At 45.3% G+C, this 20,096-nt stretch overlaps 2 protein-coding genes across 3 annotated transcripts in view; one reads left to right on the top strand and one right to left on the bottom strand.

Annotated features, from left to right (window-relative positions):
* fem1b (fem-1 homolog b) overlaps positions 1-5,460 on the top strand; it is a 33,509-nt gene extending 28,049 nt beyond the window's left edge. For both annotated transcript variants that reach the window (XR_011587445.1, XM_070858510.1), the window contains one exon: positions 295-5,460. The gene's annotated coding sequence lies outside the window, so the exon portion shown is untranslated. The remainder of the gene's footprint in view (positions 1-294) is intronic.
* Positions 5,461-15,592: 10,132 nt separating this feature from the next.
* itga11a (integrin, alpha 11a) overlaps positions 15,593-20,096 on the bottom strand; it is a 176,434-nt gene continuing 171,930 nt past the window's right edge. Inside the window, exons 29-30 of the mRNA XM_070858509.1 lie at positions 16,924-17,037; positions 15,593-16,029 (exon numbers count right to left, since the gene is read on the bottom strand). Of these exons, the coding sequence (XP_070714610.1) occupies positions 15,940-16,029; positions 16,924-17,037 (204 nt within the window). The 3' untranslated portion in view covers positions 15,593-15,939. The remainder of the gene's footprint in view (positions 16,030-16,923; positions 17,038-20,096) is intronic.

Genomic DNA, 20,096 nt, shown 5'->3' with positions numbered 1-20,096 from the left:
AGACCCAATGCATTGACCCTGACCCTATGCAGCCGAGCACAAGTTTAGGCTAGGCCGCCGTTGTGCACTGTGTACAAGCTCCGTGACGAATGCCCACTTGGGCAAGGTGATGGAGGTGTGTTGGAACCATACCCTGGTCTCGTGAAGTTGGGTGGGGGGGGGGGGTGACATTGGGGGATGGGCTGGATCACCAACTAAGGAACAGTGACAACATTTTGGGGACCTGAATCTCCGGTTAGCAGAATTTCACATTTAGAATGTCGCACTATTGACTAAACTCCTGTTATTTCACAGATGTGAAAGGCCCATAACTCACGAAGGAATGTAGGGGCGAAAGCGATTGTGAAAGTCTCACACAGAGGAGCAGCAGTCGGGAGCACATCAACGTTCAGTGTAAAATGTATCTGATGGCTGTTGGGTTGAGGTTTAAGATTAGTTCCATGCTGCACCCATTCTGCAGTCCATAACTATGATTTCTTGGCCTGTGTTACTGGCTTTAAATCACTGGGGATGGGGAGGAGGAAACAGAGAAGATCCCCCCCCCCCCTTCTCCCACCTCCCCCCCCCCCCCCCCCCCACCCATCAAAAATGCCAATGGAATAAAATCAGATCACGCCTCATTTGTTGAAGTTCTGTTACTGCTTGAGTCGAATTCGTTCTCCCACATCCACATACAGTGATCGAACTCTGTGTTATTCCGCTCACCTGGATGGGCTCTGTCTGCCTGTTCTCTCACCTTTAGAAGGTAAAGGCTGAGGTTGCTCAGCAGAAATGCAGATAAGCACATTTTGTATGGGTTCAAGTTTTAATCATTGATTTTATTGTTTAGATCTATTCATAAATCTTTTTTTATATAGAAATATATACAGACACACACACTGAAATGAGACCCTATAAACTAGGTTGAATTTTGACACTCTCAAAACCATGAATTGAGAGATCATTGTCAATTAAACATTGAAAGAATCGTGTGCTTTAATTTTTATTACTTGAATGATCCAAGTTTCTTGTTGGCTGAACTGCGGAGCAGAGAAAGAGTTTGCAGGCATGGGGCTCTTCATGCTGTAGCTGAAGAAAGCTGCAAAAATGACATGATTGCCAGGGGAACCAAAATTAGGAAAAGCATTTAGGAATTATCGAAAGACCTAGATTATTTTGGGGGTGGGGGGGGGGGGGGTGGGGGCGTTTAAAGGGGAGATGAATCAAGTGGCCCCCAACATTAACATCGCCAAATTAAAGACCAATTTTATTGCCTTCGAAGTTAAAAACATTGATTCTTAGAAAAGCTGTAAAACATCTCTCCAATTTGGACTATAACAAGTGCACACACTCTCTTTCCCTTTCTGACTTTGATCTGTGGTTTTTAAGCTTTCCTGCAAATATTGAGGCATTCTTCCCACCAGCCCTTTAAAACTTCCAAAGGAGACCCAAGTGCTATTGTTGTAGAAAATGGCTCTTTATCAGTGGCAACAGAACAGAGAGCTGCACTGTCGGAGTTACCGGGGCGCTGGAATCACAGAATCCTAAAGCATAGCAAGAGGCTATTCATCCCAACGTGCTCCTTGAAAGAGCTATCCAATTAGTCCCCCTCTTTCCCCATAACCCTGCAAAAGGCCAACAATACAGATTTTGTGGGTCCCCATAGCTAGCCCCCCCACGGACCTGCAGGGATCCGTAGTCACCCATTTGAAAACTGCTGGTTTAGAGATGGTTTTGATCCTAATACTTGTACATAGAGTGAAAGTTGCGATTCCATTTATATATAGGAGGGGCGAGGTAAGGTGGAATTATCCTGAGTTTGTATGAAGGACCGTCTTGATTTCTAAAAACAAAATTGTACTTTATGCCTAAATTATTAAAACAATACCTCACACAAGTGATTTATTTCTGTTTGTTTATTGTGGTCACAATCTAGGCAGTGGAAACACTAATATAGTGCTGTCGCTAGGCAGATTTGCTTTTTCTACCAAAGGCAAAATGACACATGTTTTATGGTGCGACACTCTTAATTTATCCCTGCAAACTGCTCCCATTGTCATCACCATCGACGAGTAATTCCAGCACTTGTATAGCTGGAAGAACTCTCCAAGTACCTGAGTTTGAAGGGGAACTTTACTTTTTTCCTTAAGGTGTTGGCTTGTGCTGGGGTTTGGTTTTATTGGCATGGCAGCCGTTACTGTACTGGCTGTTCCTCATGCCCCAATACAGACGGCCAGCGGGCTGTCCACGGGGAGCCTGGCTGTTAAACCTGATCCAACTCCCATTCTGTCGCTCATGCTTGCATTCTGTCGCTCACACACTCTCTCTCTCTCTCTCTCTCTCTCTCTCTCTCTCTCTCACACACACACACACACACACACACACACACAATGAGTCGACAGTAATTCTGGCTGTGTTTTCCTCCAGCCAGGAACCCTGAGGCCAGTTACACTCCCCTCCAACTGCTTCCCTGATTCAGGTCCACTTATTCGGCACAGACTAGGAATTGAACTGGAAACTTCACAGTACTACCCCAGCCAATGCATTTACCTTGCTCGGGCATGATATTTCAGGTGGGCATGGTATGCACACTCACGGTCGTGGTGGCTGAAATCCTGGTGACAACACTGACCAGTACTGTGTAGAGGTCCAACATTATGTGCTTGTTTGTTAACTGCTAATGGTTAAAGTGGCAACCTTACTGTCCTTTTCCTGATCCAGTTGTGTTCCTGGAAAACATAGAAACATAGACATTGGAGTAGTAGTAGGCCATTCGAGTCTACGTCACCATTCAATATGATCATGACTGATCCTCTATCTCAACACCATATTCCTGCTTTTTTCCCATACCTCTTGATGTCTTTTTAGTCTAGAATATCTCCCTCTTAAATATATTCATTGACTTGGCCTCCACAGCCTTCTGTGGTAGAGAATTCCACAGGTTCACCACCCTCGTCTCGGTATTAACTTTCCTACCCCGTATCCTGAGACTGAAAAGAAATGCAGACCCTCTTTACAAAGGATAAAATCAAGCTGGTTATGCTATGGAGCCTCAGCCAGTTTCTAAAATCTGTGAGCTTACCTAGAGATCACTGCAGACTAGTTGGTGCTAATAGTGATGTGGTGAACCTGGGCTGAATATGAGTGAAGTAGTATTGGTTTCTGATGTACTGTAGTGGTTACATGAGAAGCTGGAATTCCACAACCTCCAGCAGCTGAGACATGACTGGTTTAGCACAGAGTGGGGCGGGGAGAGAGCGTGGGGCTTGTAGTCATCACTTGTTCTGAATCTTTTTGGGGGGGAAAAAATTGCGCAGATGTCAACCAGAACTATTGCTCCAGGTTAATTTCCGATCACTAACCCAAAGATCCCACATCCGGTTGTTGATGGACATGCTCTGTTTTAGGACTGCAACATCTGTTACAAATTGGCCATCGTTTAATGCTTTTTAAAAATCTTTATCGTGATAGTTACATGATCAAAAATATGTTAAAAGAATTGTAATTTTTAAAAAATAAAGAGTATTGCGGGTTTTCTCGGATCAATGAGTAAATGTAGAGTGCTGTGGTACTGAGAAGTTGGGTCTAGGAAGATTTCAGGTTTGATCAATGATGCGTTCGCACAACATAGAAACATAGAAAATATGTGCAGGAGTAGGCCATTCGAGCCTGCACCACCGTTCAATATGATCATGGTTGATCATGCAACTTTTGTACTCCATTCCTGCTTTCTCTCCATACCCCACCTTGGCTATTACACTGTGCCTTGCTATTCCCGAAGTGTAGAGTGGGACAATGGGAAGGTGTTCCCACTCCTGATAAATGGCATACACCTGCTGGGTTAGGACTGAGATGAGGAGACATTTTTTCACTCTTTGGAATTCTCTACCCCAGAGGGCTGTGGCTGCTCAGTCATTTCTCAGTCCGGTAGAATGTGAGAAGGCCACAAAGAGTTTAGCATTGTGATACTCCGAGCACTGACGTGTCTTGTTGAGAACGAATGAGTTTCAAGGCTGAGACCGGTTGATTTTTTTGGTTATTAAGGGAATCGAGCGATTATGGGGTTCGGGTGCAGTTAAGGTGGCCTCCTCCTGCTCCTATTTCTTACGTTCTTAACTGCGTGAGTGTGTGTGTGGCTATTGGGTGTGGGCAGCATTGGTTTAACTGCACGGTAGAATAATGTACCGACACTGTCAGACTCGCATATGAAGAGCAGATACTTGGGAGAATTATTAGAGGGCAGTTTATGCCTGAACATGGCTCTCGGGGGAGTGAACTACAAAAGATAAAAACTTTTCAATACAAAATCAGAATATTCACCAATATTACTAATTTTGCATTTCACCCCGTTTAACATATTTTGAAGCCTCGGTAAACCCAACCAGAATGGCGACCAAAAGGGCGCTGTCACTTGCAATAAGGGTACTTTAGAACAAATCACAGCCATACATGTGGAGCAGATATTGGTCAATTGTAAAATGTGTTGATTTAAAATTAAAATTTTATAAATACCAATGGCGTATCTAAGGAACGGTCTACTTAAATGTCATTAGTCACTAACTCCTGTGGCAATGTCACATTAGTAACCTAGCTGTAGAGGGAGCTTGGAATTAAAATGTACTTGGAAACGTGCCGCTTTTTCTTTTGTTAAAATGTTATATTTCACTGGCCCATTGCTAAGGCTAAACCCTTCCAAACTAAGCGGTGTGTAAAATTGTACAGAGCAAAACTGAATAAATGCATTACCACCAAACGCCTTAACAAATAGATAAAATAAAGGGAGGAGAGAAAAATGGTTGAGACATTCTGAAATTCTACGTCACTTTTTTTTTGACACAGCCCGACTGGTCTTTCTGATTTTTAACTCTTGCCGTTCGATTTGTCTTCCTGCAACAGTTGTGCTTTTTGCAGGGGAGAATTTTTAAAATATATAGATATGTATATATATATATATATGTACACTGTATATCTGACCAATTCGCAGCTTTCTGATTTCTGTGGTAATTTGTAAAACAAAAACAAAAAGTGAAACACTTGTGCCCTTCCTTCAGTGTGGTCATTACGTGTCTATCAGAAGTGATTCTAAAATATTTGGCCATGTGAGTCATCGACAAGAGGTATTAATGAAATGGCAGGATGGAGAAAAGTCTCTCTGACTTGTATTGAGTTAAAATGCCATTGCACTTTGCACTATTACTCCTCAGGATGTACAACCTTATGTAACTATGTTTTCACCCACGATTCCCAAGGTGGGGATTTATTTTTAAAGCGCACTGCTAGGTCCTGGAAAATTAAGTTTATTACTGGATATTTTTTTTAAATCTCCCCTTTTATCTGTCATTTTCCACTGAATTACAATGCTGTACTGTCTGTTTTTGTTGGAAGGGGGGGGGGGGGGAAATGTGTAACATTTTTGAGTTCTTGTATCTTGTAAAATGTGACTGTTGTTTAAATAAACTTATAATGTACATGTGAAAAATAATTCAGGACTTGGTTATTAAACGTCAAGATAGTGACTGTGTTGTGTGCAGTGCGTTTTATTCTGCACGCCTTTTGTGAAACAAAAATTTATGTCTAATTTAGGAACATAGGAACAGGAGGAAAAGAAAGACTTGGATTTATATAGCACCTTTCAAGATCACCGGATGTCTCAAAGCACTTTACAGCCAATGACATAGCTTTAGAGTGTAGTCACTGTTGTAATGTAGGAGTAGGCCATTCAGTCCCTCAAACCTGTTCCGCCATTCAATTAGATCATGGCTGATCTGTATCTGCCTTGGTTCCATAACCCTTCATACCTTTGCCGAATAAAAATCTAGCAATCTCCATTTTGAATTTTTCAATTGGCCCCCAGCATCAGTGGTTTGGGGCAAGAGTTCCGGATTTACAGAACTCTCTGTAAAGTGGCGCTTCCTGATATTACCCCTGAATGGCCTAGCTCTAAGTTTAAAGTTAATGCCCCCTTGTTCTGGACTCTCCCACACTCTACCTACCCTATTCATTTTAATTGTCTTAAACATCTTAATTAGATCACCAATTCATTACCTATACTCAAGGGATATGAATTAGAATATTAACACCATCAGTTTACCTCCAAGGTGTGGGCAATCAGGGTAAACTATGGGAATGGATTGGAAACTGCCTGAAGGGTAATAAATGAGTAACTATTCGAGGTGCTATGTCATATTGAGGGGAAGTGGAAGTGCAAAGTGGGGTACCACTTCTGTATATAAATTTACATAAATGACAGCCAAATGACTGAAAGTGGCCAAATTTGCAGATCGTGTGAAATCAGAAGGGGCAGTGGAATCGGAGGAAACTGCTCCGAAATTACTGAATGCCTCCCTTAGGTACGTGAAACTAGTCCAGGAGATCACTCCGGCCCTGATTAATGTCATGCATTACCTACCTCTTGTACAAGGTGATCGCCTCAGCTGGAAATAGGTCCAGCTCTCGCTTGAAGGAATTCAGAGAATTGTCGTCCACCGCACAAGACGGCAGCCTGTTCCACGGGCACACTGTTCTCTGGGAAGAGAACCGTTGCCTGACATCTAACCTAGATCTGCCCTTGCATGACCCAAAGTTGTGACCCCTGCTTCTCCCTAACCTATTTCGTTGAAGCCAGTTGAATACACGAACACAATCCATTCTTTTAATCATCTTGTAAATGCTCAACCAAATCACTCCCAATTCTCTATAAAGTGTAGAATTCCAGCTATTTGAGCCTATCTGGCTAACCAAGATGTTTCAAACTGGGAATTAATCTTGTGGCCCTCCTCTGCATCTTTTCAAAAGCCCTGATGTCACCCACCATGTGAGGTGACCAAAACTAGACACTGTATTCTAACTGATGCCTAACCCAAGATTTTGTACAGGGAGAAAATAGTATACTTTTAAGGAAAGGAAAAAGTAAACAGCAGCGAAACGAGGAGACTCGAGTTCAAATTAGTAAAAGATAAATTTAGGATTGATATCAGCAAATTCTTCACATGAAGAGTGATCAATGTGTGGCACAGATGAGAAGAATTGGATGTTACAATGTGGTGGTGGACCATTAGGCTCGGGATGAAAAAAGATGGGCCAAATGGTCTTTGTCACAATTATGATTTACAGTGCAGTGCAGTGAGGAGCTTTGAGAGATGTCATAAAGCACCATTTAACTGCAGGTCCTTGAGCATTGCAATGCAAATAGATGTCCCATGATGATGCCTGTGGTCTGTCTGGAACAGGGGTTCTGATTTTCACTATGGCCACACGCACCCCCCCCCCCCCCCCCCCCCGCCGCGTGTTGCTGCTGCCACCTGAGTCTGGCATGTACCATGTTACTTAAATCCGAGCGACGGCACTGCATCAGTCTCCAGTTGAACTGTTTTCTCCTGTAACCATTCTTTACTAATCGGGCCTTGGTGCTGCTTGCCCTTTCACTGCAACTTGTCAACGCATAAAAACAAAATACTGGAAATACCCAGCAGGTCATGGCTGTTATATATGTAAACCTGTAAATACCTTGTTTCACCACCAGAGGGCTCATCCCCTGGAGTCCCAAAGGATCCCACAATCCCTTGGGAGCACCTGTACTTAAGGAGGTCTTACAGGTTGGAGAGGCACTCTGGAGACCTGTAATAAAGGACTACGGTCACACTTTGCTTTGAGCTCACAGTATATGGTCAGACTCTTTATTCATACATAACAATGGCCAGCATTTTCTGTTTCCAGTTCAGATTTCCAGCATCCACAGTATTTTGCTTTTGCCGATGCATAATTCCTTCAGTGAAGGTGTAAGTGGTGAATGTTCTTCCTGTGTCCATGCTGTATTGAATAGTTTCATTGCTGTAGGTGGTGTTGGGTTTTTTTTTGTACTCATTATTATCATCATCGGCAGTCCCTTGAAATTGCGGAAGACTTGCTTCCACTCTAAAGGTGAGTTCTCAGGTGACTGTACAGTCCAATACGGGAATTACAGTCTATGTGATAGGTGGAACAGTCGTTGAAGGAAAGGGTGGGTGGGGAGTCTGGTTTGCTGCACGTTCCTTCCGCTGCCTGCACTTGTTTCCTGCATGCTCTCGACGATGAGACTCGAGGTGCTCAGCGCCCTCCCAGATGCTCTTCCTCCACTTAGTGTGGTCTTGGGCCAGGGACTCCCAGGTGTCAGTGGGGTTGTTGCACTTTATCAAGGAGGCTTTGAGGGTGCAAACCATTATTAATTGAGGTTGCCAATGAATTAATTGAGAATAGTCGAGTTGACTCAGCTACAGACCATTACATCACTGTTGGATTCCAAGCCATTTAGCTGCCTACACTGTCTTCAGACATTACATCTCACTGAGGGAATTCTAGGCTAGTAGTGTTGCTTGAATTTATATTTTACAGCAAACATTTTGTAAATGACTTACTCTCAAATTGCAGTCCGTTGACATCATTGGACACAATATGGCCAATGAACGTGATTTTTTTTCTTTGTTCTTGACCAAAATACACTTTGACCTTGTTAATCGAGACACTTTAACAGCATGTTCCCTTCTATTTTTGGTAGATCATTGTTGGTATCAAACCCAAACGTCCCTCAGTTTTTAGAGACCCTTTCAGGTTTGATAGTCTGTGGCTATTCCTTGCTATTGTATCAGCTTAACTAAGTCACTTGTCTGTTTGAGAGATCCAACTGTGTGCAAAATGACTGCCACATTTGCCTATATAACAGTTATTGCATTCCAAAGGAATTAATAGTGTGAAGCACTGAGATGTTTCCAAGAGGCACAATAAGGTGCTATGTAAAAGGAAGTATTTTTCTTTGTGTGTCCACATTAAAACCTCTTCTCCTCTGTTGTTTGATAATGCTCCTGTGAAGTCCCTTGGGATGTTTTACTACATTAAAGGTGCTATAGAAATGCAAGTTGTTGTTGTAGAAAGGCCTGGCAGTAAGACCTAGGATGCTAATTGACAACACGAGGAATGGAGAGAAGTATGGAAGAGACCCTAACAACTCTAGGCAGAAGACTACTTGAGGGACAGACAATGAAACAAGCATTACAGCCCCACCCCCCACCCCGCCACCCCACTTCTGGCCCACAAACTCCTCCTTTTCCTGGGGGTCTATTACACTAAGGCACGGTCTGGTTCTGCTCCCTCAGTCAGCCATTCTGGGCAGCAATGTGAAGGTTGTAGAGAGCAAGGCGAGCCTCACGACTGCTGCAGATCAAAGCCAGTGACTGCTAGCCCTACTCAGTGGAGACTGAATGCACTCCCACTCCCCTCCCCCCACCACACCGCAAATGGGCTAATGCAACCTCCATCGCTGTGACTGAGCACAAGTCTTCAATTGTAGGTATCATGTGGCAAACTGTACAGTGACATCTTAAAACATGTGTATGTCCGTTGCAGAAGCACCACTCCTGACTATAATGGACAATCTCTTACGCCTTTGATGCTTTGTGACCAGACACTATGGAGTGTTTTGTGAGGAAGTGCCTGGTCTGTTGTGTTGGGCTCTCTACGATGACCTTCAGGTGTGGGGACTGATGCCTTGCCCACTGTACAGCACACTACAACTCTACTTTCCCTGTCGTTGCCTCCCCTCCCTCTCCACAGGCCTATCTTTCTTTTGGGGGTGAGGGGGGAGGGCCCCAGGAGCTTCCTCCCATTACCATACTCTAATGGCTATTCCTCAGTTGTGACAGAAGACAATGAATATTGGTGGGCTACTGGCCCACGGAAGGCCCCACAGCCGAGTCTCCTGATTTTGCACTTTGGAACAAGACTCGCCGGACAGTGGGGCTCCTGGCTCATCCCCCCTGCCCCGCACCAACCTTAACACAGGGGGGTGCAGTGGCTAACTGCAGGGTCTCAATTGTCGCTCCTGCTGAAATCAGCTAACTTAGACTGTCCCTTTTTAATAAAGGAATGTGAAAGAAACTACAAGTAGACTCAGTAACAGTGTAAAACCTAGTTTTCTTTGAAGAACACAGTCCATTTTATGCCTCACAACCAACATTAGGACATTCAGGTAAATAGTCTTTGTTCATATAATTACAAATTTTCAACACTATGAAATACAAAGGCAAATTCTTTCCAAATATTTACATATACAAGAGTTGTTTTACATATAATACAGAATCTGTAAATGTCCAAAGTGTAGAAATCTTACACAAGATTAATTAGGCTATGTTGGATGAGAACTTAGCGTAAGATCTCCTCTGTCAGTCGTACCTTTGTGGCCAGTTTTTACAAGCTCTAGATCTCTGGATGTGATTTATACACTGTTGTGTGTTACTGGTTTTTAATCAAACTTGAAATGGCAACCATTATAATGCAACTTATTCACCAGTTGCAATGTATATACTAGAACTTACGGCCTTGAGCATCATCTGAGTGTGGGGCTGAAAAAAGAGAATTTGCAAACACTGGAAATCTGAAGTAATAACAGAAAAATGCTTGACGTACAGAGCAGGTCAGTCAACACCTGGGCTAACGGATCAGGGGGAACCCCTCGTCATAGTGCTCAATGGGTAGCAGTCTCACCTCTGTCAGGAGGTAGTGGGTTCAAGTCCCACGCCAGTGACTTTAGCACAAAAACCTGGCTGACACTCCAGTGCAGTGCTGTCATCCCCAAATGGCCAATCTTCATGACAGTGAGTGACCCCAGACCCTAATGCCCTGATTTTAACCTTACCCGCCCGGTAGGACCAGAGTGGATGTTGTTTTACACCCCAGCCCCAATTTTATGTTCCATTGACTCCATTGAGGTCAAAATCGGGGCATAAGTGTCAATTGGTTTTCAACCATGGACATCGTGGCCAATGCTGTCCTCGCCCAGTACCCGGCAGGAGTCAACAGGTGGTGACCAAGAGCAGAAACCCTGGCTGAACTTTTCCCCCAGTGCCTCGCCCTGACAATTCCTCCCTCATTGGCTCCGCATTTATACGTCAGATTTGTACCCAGTGCGATGGCAGTTACTGAGAAATAACTAGCATGTGCAAGATTGAGCATGTAAACTCATCCCAAGGCACCACTGTGTTCTGCCTCCCGGCCCACAACCCCCCCCCCCCCCCCCCGAGATGTCCGCTCCACTGACTTCTGCCCTCTTGAGTATCCCTGATTATAGTCGCTCAACCATTGGTGGCCGTGCCTTCTGTTGCCTGAGCCGTAAGCTCTAGAACTCCCTCCATAAACCTCTCTGCCTCTCTTTCCTCCTTTAAGACGCTCCTTAAAACCTACCTCTTTGACCAAGCTTTTGGTCATCTGCCCTAATTTCTCATTATGCGGCTCGGTGTCAAATTTTTTGTCTGATAACACTCCTGTGAAGCGCCTTGGGACGTTTCACTACATTAAAGGTGCTATATAAATACAAGTTGTTGTTGTCTGGGCCGTGTTCACAGACCTCGATGTTGGGGTGGGAGCCTGGGAGGATTGGCCCCGGAGTCTCCAGGAATGAAAAATTAATGTCCAGGACACCGCTGTGAGTAAAAACCCGGGAGAAAAATCATAGGGGGGCATTTAGAAAAAGTTTTTAATTTTAATTTTCTTCGAACACTTTTGTCTATTAGTTGTAATAATATCGGACATTGGAATAAAGGCTGTTTGACTGACAGTCGGGAATCATCCAATCGGGTAATGAAGAGTCTGTTCACTTTCCGATTGGCCGTGGGAAGGCGGGGCCTCATAAGGATGGACATGTCGGGCGACCAATGGCGGGAGTGAGGAGCGTGGCAGTGGGAAGCAGGAGGTCATGTGATGAAACCTCCAAGAACACCTCCAACCAGAGTTGGCAACCCCATGGGGATTGTGAGGACGGGAGCCCTGCCGGACTGCGGAATGGGAACCTTCTTCCTGTCCTGTGCAGGTGGTTCCAGAGCTCGGTCAGCGGGCAACCAGGACAGGTGGAAGCCAGCGCGGCTACAGATAGTCGCTTCCTCCTCTCACTGGAGGGGCTTTGACTCAGGAGGCAGTTCTGTTGCCTTGTTTATACCATCGATTCATCGGATGCAACAGCCCCGCGGTCAAGAGGTTGTCTATGACGTGGTCAGCCTCCAAATTTAAGCTGTTTATATGTTCCTGGCTGTTACCTTCACTGAATCCCAGGGAGCTGTTTCTAGGCTTTCCGCCAGCTACACAAACCCTATAAGTGCCGGTCTCACAAGCACACTTCTTAATACAAACTAAGAACGGCTTAAAGCACCTGCAATTGCCACAATTAACCTTCATTAAATTGGTAAATATTAGAGACCATTGTTTGCACATGGCCTGCGTAATGTATGCTCTCAGGCCTGTGGAGCCGTTGCCTCTCTTCTGCAGCTATGTTCGCGCCAGGGTGTCCCTGGAGATGGAGCACGCGGTGTCCACTGGTACGCTCGAGGTCTTCCGCGAGAGGTGGGCGCCGGAGGGACTGGAGTGCATCATCATCCCCGGCAACCAAATTTTAATTTGATTTAAGTTACTGCCAAAGTTTAATTTGTTTATTGTGTCGGGTTTAGTGCTCCCACCCCCCTTTTAGCCTGGGGCACTTGTATAATTTGTGTTCTTAGTGCCCTCAAAAAAACCAAAAAACAAGGGGGCACTTGAAAAGTTCTTGGCGTGTGACCCCCCCCCCTCCCTTTAATCAGGGGGCACTTGATTGGTTGCAATAAAATAGTTGTAGAGCTGTTGCCTCTCTTCTGCGGTTACGTTCACGCCAGGGTGTCCTGGAGATGGAGCACGAGGTGTCCACCGTTACGCTCGTGGCCTTCTACGAGAGGTGGGCACCAGAGGGACTGGAGTGCATTACAGCAGGGAACAGAATTTGAATTTGATCTGTTAAGGCTCCCTTTTACATTTATTTGATTTGTGGGGTCGAGTCATTGTGCCCCTTTAACAAGGGGGCACTTGGCTTTCTTTGTTTAATTTAAAATAGTTGTCGAGCTGTTACATTGTGAGTGGCTTAGCCGGTCACGTGATGTTCACAATATTCAATAAAACCCCAGTCAGTTGGGTTTAGGTCATCCACGATGAGGTATGTAGTTGTGAGCCAAGTGGATGAACTGGTAATGTGTAGTGCGATTGTTAAACCTTTGCTAATAAACCAACTAGTTCTTAAGAATTTCATAGCAACAAATTGCTGTTAAGCAAAGAACCCATGAAGCAAATACGTTACAGACTGTGTATGAATGGATCAGTTGTTAGCATCAGAAAATAGAACTGAATGGGGAATTTATCAATGAGTCCATTCATATTTATTTTATTTAATTCATATAATCTTCCCTCTGCCTCTCTAAATCTGTTTTGACTCATTATTAATTCTGTTGAAATACTTTATCATTATCCTTGTTGGGCAGAAAACTAGAAGAAGTCATTATGCTTTGACCCTTTCCCCTCATGATATTTATGGCAATCACGGTGATAATAAGTTCTCTACACCGTCCCGTGTCCCCCCAGTCTTCTTCCTTCCTGCCCTGAAGGTGCTGACCCTTACTGGGGTATGTATGGGTCCACACTCTCTGGCACACTGTGCAAGCGTGCAACAGATCTGACCAATCCGTGCAACACATTCAACATTTTACAAAGCATTTACCGCACAGAAACAGGCCATTCGGCCCCACTGGTCCATGCCGATGTTTATGCTCCATACTACCCTTCTCCCACCTCTCCTCATCTCACCCAATCAACATGTCCTTCTATTGCTTTCTCCCCCATGTGCTTATCTCGCGTACCCCTCGAATGCATCTCTGCTATTCGATTTCAGAAATTCTCATCCTTGTTTACAATTCACTCCATGGCCTCGCCCCTCTCTATCTCTGTAACCTTTTTCAGCCTCACAAAACCACGGGATGTCTGCGTTCCTCAAATTCTGCTGTCTTGAGCATCCCTGATTATAATCGCTTAATTATAATCAGTAAGTGGCCGCGTCTTCTGTTGCCTGGGCCCCAAGCTCTGGAACTCCCTCACTAAACCTCTCCGTCTCTCTACCTCTCTTTCCTCCTTTAAGACGCTCCTTAAAACATACCTCTTTGACCAAGCTTTTGTTCACCTGCTGTAATTTCTTCTTTTGTGGCTCGATGTCAAATTTATTTGTTTTGTCTTATAACACTGCTGTGAAGCACCTTGGGACGTTTTGCTACATTAAAGGTGTGATATAAATAAAATTATTCTTTTTATTCGCCTTAACTACTGCCTGCAGTAGAGAGTTCCACATTACATTTTGTAATACACGACTGACAGCTCTGACCCAGCCCAACGCTAAACGAGCAACCCCGCTGGATTGAGGGTTCGGTTGCTGGCTTCTTGTCATTGTTTCTTCCCTACTTCTCCTGAAAAGCGCCACCTCTCGCTCAGGTACGGATCCACGAGTGGCAATCTCTCTCCGCTACCTCTCCCAAGTAGCTATCCTTCTCCTGCGAGCCTTGGCGGCGGGCGTTCACAGAACGAGTTTGGCCAGCTCGGTACGGACCAGGGACCTCCATGGTATGAGTGGCTCAGGGTCCACACTAGGCGACGCATTTACCAATGGTCAAGATGCTCCTTAAAACCTACTCGTCACCTGCCCTAATCTCTCCTTATCTGGCTCGGTGTCAAATTTTTTGTCTCATATCACTCCTGGGTAGCACTCTCGCCTCTGAATCAGAAGGTTGTGTGTGCAAGTCCCACCCCAGGGACTTGTGCACAAAATAATCTAGGCTGATACTCCAGTGCAGTACTGAAGGAGCGCTGCACTGTCGGAGGTGCCGTCTTTCGGATGAGACAGTAAACTGAGGCCCTCTCTATTCTCTCGAGTGGACATAAAAGATCCCACGGCACTATTTCGAAGAAGAGCAGGGGAGGTGTCCTGGCCAATATTTATCCCTCAATCAACATAACAACAAAACAGATTATCTGGTCATTGTCACATTGCTGTTTGTGGGAACTTGCTGTGCGCAAGTTGGCTGCCATGCTTCCTACATTACAACAATGACTACACTCCAAAAGTACTTCATTGGCTATATAGCGCTTTGAGACGTCCGGTGGTAGTGAAAGGTAGTTAAATCCAAGTCTTTTCTTTCTTCCTGTGAAGTGCCTTGGGACATTTCACTACGTTAAAGGTGCTATATAAATCCAAGTTGTTGTTGTTGTTGGAGCTGGGCATTAGGGGTTCTGTTGTTGTTCAGTTGCTTTGGGCTAGTTTTAGCAGATAGGTAAACCTGCTTTGGTCCCTCGTGGTATGGAATAGATGAGGGTGGGGAGGGGTGGGGTTGTGAGGACAAAATACCCAGGCTGGGCCTTCCCCTCAGCATTGAAGCTGCCCATGGTGATGCGGTGGGACAGCCAAGGAGGAATACATGACTCAGTTCGGTTACGCCTCCCTCACACCTAAACCAAGGCGTGTGATGGCGGAAGGTTGCAGGAGGGCAATTATAGCGAAAAAGAAAATTACAATTTGTAAATCCTCTCAAAATTGTTGCTCATTTTCTCAGCAAGGTTTCTCTCTCGATGGCAGACTAAAGAAAAAAATACGTCAAGGCTTTTGCAAAGTTTCTGCTGCTCTAAAAAGAAAATCGCCTGTCTGGTTTGGGCCCTATTTTCTGCTTAAAGGGGCAGGCGACATAATTCCTGACAGCTGTAACAGGGGCTCTCTCTCATCCGCTGCAGTTTACTTACACCGTGACTGCGCATTATTGCGGGTTTTGTGTTCAGCACAGCGATACCCCCAATCAAAATTTCAAATTTCCAAACGAACAGAAATACAATCTACATTGTGCCCCCTGTTGAAACATTTTTTTTCTACCGGTGGGTATGGTATGTTCTGGGAATTAGAGTATATTGCACCTCAGAAGACCAATTAAAGTGTGTGGCACCAATAAAATCGAACTATAGAGCTGGAAGGTGCCTCTGGTGTCTGGCCGATCTTGGCATACAGAAATTGCCAATTGCTGACCAGCTGGTGGGGTCCAGTATTACCGAATGAATTTGCACCTCCTCTTGTTTACCATTTGCTTTGGCTTTCGTGATTTGAACGTTCTATGCTTTTTTCATTACGTGTCCGATTGACCCATTCCGAGCTGCCAGAGACTCCTTTCTCTTGCGGTAAGCACTTTGGAAGAAGCCAAGCTGCGGGACAGATAAGTGGCAGAAAAAAGGTTAATCTTCAGGGGGCAGATGCATGCAGGTCACAGGTGTAATATTTAGATTCCCAACCCCCGCCCACCCCCCTCCATCATGCCAGCCGTGGCTCAGTGGGCAGCACTCTTGCCTCCGAGTCAGAATGTCCTGGGTTCAAGTCCCACTCCAGGGACCTGAGCAACAAAAATCTAGGCTGACACTCCAGTGCAGTGCTGAGGGAGAGCTGCACTGTCGAAGATGCTGTGTTTCATTGAGACGTTAAACCGAGACCCCGTTTGCCCTCTCAGGTGGATGTAAAAGATCCCATGGCACTATTTCGAAGAAGAGCAGGGGAGTTATCCCCGGTGCCCTGGCCAATATTTATCCCTCAATCAGCATAACACAAACAGATTATCTGGTCATTATCACGTTGCTATTTGTGGGATCTTGCTGTGTGCAAATTGGCTGCCGTGCTTCCGACATTACAACATCTCCACCTGTGACAGAGACTGTAATTCCAGTATTGAACTGTACAGTCGCCTAAGAACTCACTTTTAGAGTCGAAGCAAGTCTTCCTAGATTTCGAGGGACTGCCTATGATGATGATTACAACAGACATGCATTTTTAGTGTTATTTCTAGGTGCAGTAGTATGTGACCTAAAGCGGTGTATTATTGCAGACCATATACAATTTTCTCTGTCGTGATATCAACATAACCCACACAATCTTCCATGGCCTCCTGCAATTAAAACTCTCATGAACACATGAAATCAAGAGATCTCCTGAACGTGTATTGTCCTTGCCCTCCCCCCAACCACAAGCCCATTAGTGCCCGGGCAGGTAAACCTGTTTGCAATGCTCGAAGGTTTAATGTACAAGTTGCAGTGGAATACTGGCCTCACCTTCCATAAAGCGAGTGTGAGCAGTGCCAGCAAGAGAAAGCCTCCTAACAAGCTTCCAATTATAATCCAGAGCGGAACCTCAGACTCGTACTGCTTGGTCATTTGAAGCGTAATCTGTAAGAAGAGGAACAAGCGCATTATGATGGGTTCTCTTCAACCTTGTCCATTGGCTCCCTGTTTCCATCATGCATTGACCTCAATATTCTCATCGTGGTTTTCTCCCCAGCTCTTCACCGACTTACCCCACCTCATCTTTTTTATCATTCATTCATGGAAACAGCCATGATCTTATTGAGTAGTGGAGCAGGCTCGAGGGAGCAAATGGCCTACTCCTACTCCTAATTCTTATGTTCTTATGGGATGTGGGCATCGCTGGCAAGACTGGCATTTATTGCCCATCCCCTAACTGCCCCTTGAGAAGGTGGTGGTGAGCCACCACCTTGAACCGTTGCAGTCCGTGTGGTGAAGGTGCTCCCACAGTGCTGTTGGGGAGGGAGTTCCAGGATTGTGACCCAGCGACGATGAAGGAACGGCTGGTATATTTCCAAGTCAGGATGCTGTGTGACTTGGCGGAGAACTTGCAGGTGATGGTGTTCCCATACGCCTGCTGCCCTCGTCCTTCTAGGTGACAAGTTTGGGAGGTGCTGCCGAAGAAGCCTTGGCGAGTTGCTGCAGTGCATTTTGTAGATGCTACACACTGCAGCCACGGTGCGCCGGTGGTGGAGGGGGTGAATGTTGAAGCTGGTGGATGGGGTGCCAATCAAGCTTTACTGGATGATCTCCTCTTGCTGTATGTCCCAGCTCGTACCCTTTCCTCCTTTTTCTGGACCACCGCATATTCCCAGCTCCCTCCACTGTACCAGAGAAGTCCGACACTTCAGTCACGACACGTTTGGACTCTAGAACTTTATACCGCATTTAGAGAAACTATTTCCTCTGGTGGGGAAATCAAGAACAAGGGGGCATAATTTTAAATCAGGAGTGAAATCCAGAAGCACTTTTTCCACACAAAGGTTGGTAGAAATGTGGAATTCTCACCTCTAAAAGGCTGTGGAAGCTGGGGATCTATTGGAGCAAGACTGAGATAGATAGATTTTTGTTTGGTAAGGATACCAAGGGCTATGGAGTAAAGGCGAGAAACTGGAGGTGAGGTGCAGATCAGCCATGATCTAATTGAATGATGAAGCAGGCCCGAGGGGCTGATTGAAACATTCGGGACAGGAGGAGGCCAATGTCCCTAAGCATTACATTACAACAGCGACTACACTTCCAAAGTACTTCATTGGCTGTAAAGCGCTTTGGGACATCCGGTGGTCGTGAAAGGCGCTATATAAATGCAAGTCTTTCTTTCACTCGGGGAGTGCTGCATGGTCAGAAGTACCATCCTTCAGACGGGACATTAAACTGAGACCTGATCGGTGGACGTGAAGGAAAAGCGGTAATGGAGTTGGTATTCTGTAAAGGTGAGATTAAAATGAGCCAAACAAATTATCTGACCATTATCATAGAAACATAGAAAATAGGTGCAGGAGTAGGCCATTCGGCCCTTCGAGCCTGCACCATCATTCAATATGATCATGGCTGATCGTGCAACTTTAGTACCCCACTTCTGCTTTCTCTCCATTACCCTTTGATACCTTTAGCCATAAAAGCCACATCTAACTCCCTTTTGAATATTTGTGGAGTCTTGCTATGCAGACATTGGCTGCCGCGCTTCCTGCATTATGACAGTGACTACACTTAAAAAAAATACTTTGTTGGTTGTAAAGCACTTTGCAACATCCTGAGATCATGAAAGGCGCTATATAATTACAAGCTCTTTTCCAGTAATTGGGTCCTGTGAAAGATCCGAGGGAATGCAGAGATATCCACTTGTCCACTAGAGGTCAGCAGAGCACCGCCTGAAACAGGGTGAATGAAACGGAGCCAGAACCCCCAATAACACTGGGACTGGGAAGTGGTGGGTGTGTAAGAGGCAATATCATTACGTTGGGAGTTCTATGTATTCATAAAAGTTTAATTTCCTCACTTGGGGTTGTCTGAACACAAATTGAGAGAGGGTAATTGTGTGCGGCCTCAAAGCAGGATATTAAAAAACAGAATGATTGTTATTACAGAAAGATTTCCTTTTCGAATGGAATTGATGTGCTACAGATACTGCTGAGAGAGAGAGAGAGAGAAGGGGCAGGTCAGCAGATTCGATCATATTCTGACTGGGAACCTGTGCAAGGCGGTGTGGGGGTGGGGCGAGGGGAAATGCGTGTGACACAATGCTTGTTGATGGAGTCATTGTGCTCCTGGCAGTAATATCGTGGATACGGGCACCACGAATTGCCAGCAGCCCTAAGATATAACTTCCGGTCCAACCTGTCTGTGGATTCAATCTTCTTTATCCCTCTACCGACTTCTCCACACCCGCCCAATGCACATCTCAAACCCAACATCCTGCTTCCCCCTTGGACGCGCATTCTGTAGACTTTAGAAGAATGAGAGGTGATCCCATTGAAATATATATGGTTCTGAAGGGGATTGACAGGGTAGATGCTGAGAGGCTGTTTCCCCCAGGCTGGAGAGTCTAGAACCAGGGGCCACAGTCTCAGGATAAGGGGTTGGCCATTTAAAGAAAGAAAGAAAGACTTGCATTTATATAGCGCCTTTCACAACCATCGGACGTCTCAAAGCGCTTTACAGCCAACCAAGTACTTTTGAAGTGGAGCTGAACATAGGAACATAAGAAATAGGAGCAGGAGTTGGCTATTCGGCCCCTCGAGCCTGCTCTGCCAATCAATAAGATCATGGCTGATCTTCGACCTCAACTCCACTTTACCACCCGATCCCCATATCCCTCGATTCCCCTGAAGTCCAAAAAGGTATCGATCTCAGCCTTGAATATATTCAGAGACTTAGCATCCACAGCCCTCTGGAGTAGAGAATTCCAAAGATTCACCACCCTCTGAGTGAAGAAATTCCTCCTCTGTCCCAAATTTACTGTGCGCAAATTGGCTGCCGCGTTTCCTACATTACAACAGTGACTACACTCCAAGAATACTTCATTGGATGTAAAGCGCTTTGAGACGTCCGGTGGTCGTGAAAGGCGCTATATAAATGCAAGTCTTTCTTTCTTTCTCACCTGGGAGCCCGGGTCACCTCAGAGGTCGCTGCACCCAGACCTC

Source organism: Pristiophorus japonicus, chromosome 17 (assembly GCF_044704955.1).
Source record: "Pristiophorus japonicus isolate sPriJap1 chromosome 17, sPriJap1.hap1, whole genome shotgun sequence".
Taxonomy (NCBI): domain Eukaryota; kingdom Metazoa; phylum Chordata; class Chondrichthyes; family Pristiophoridae; genus Pristiophorus; species Pristiophorus japonicus.
The sequence above is the reverse complement of the archived record's forward strand: the minus strand, read 5'-3'. Positions and strand labels throughout refer to the sequence as shown.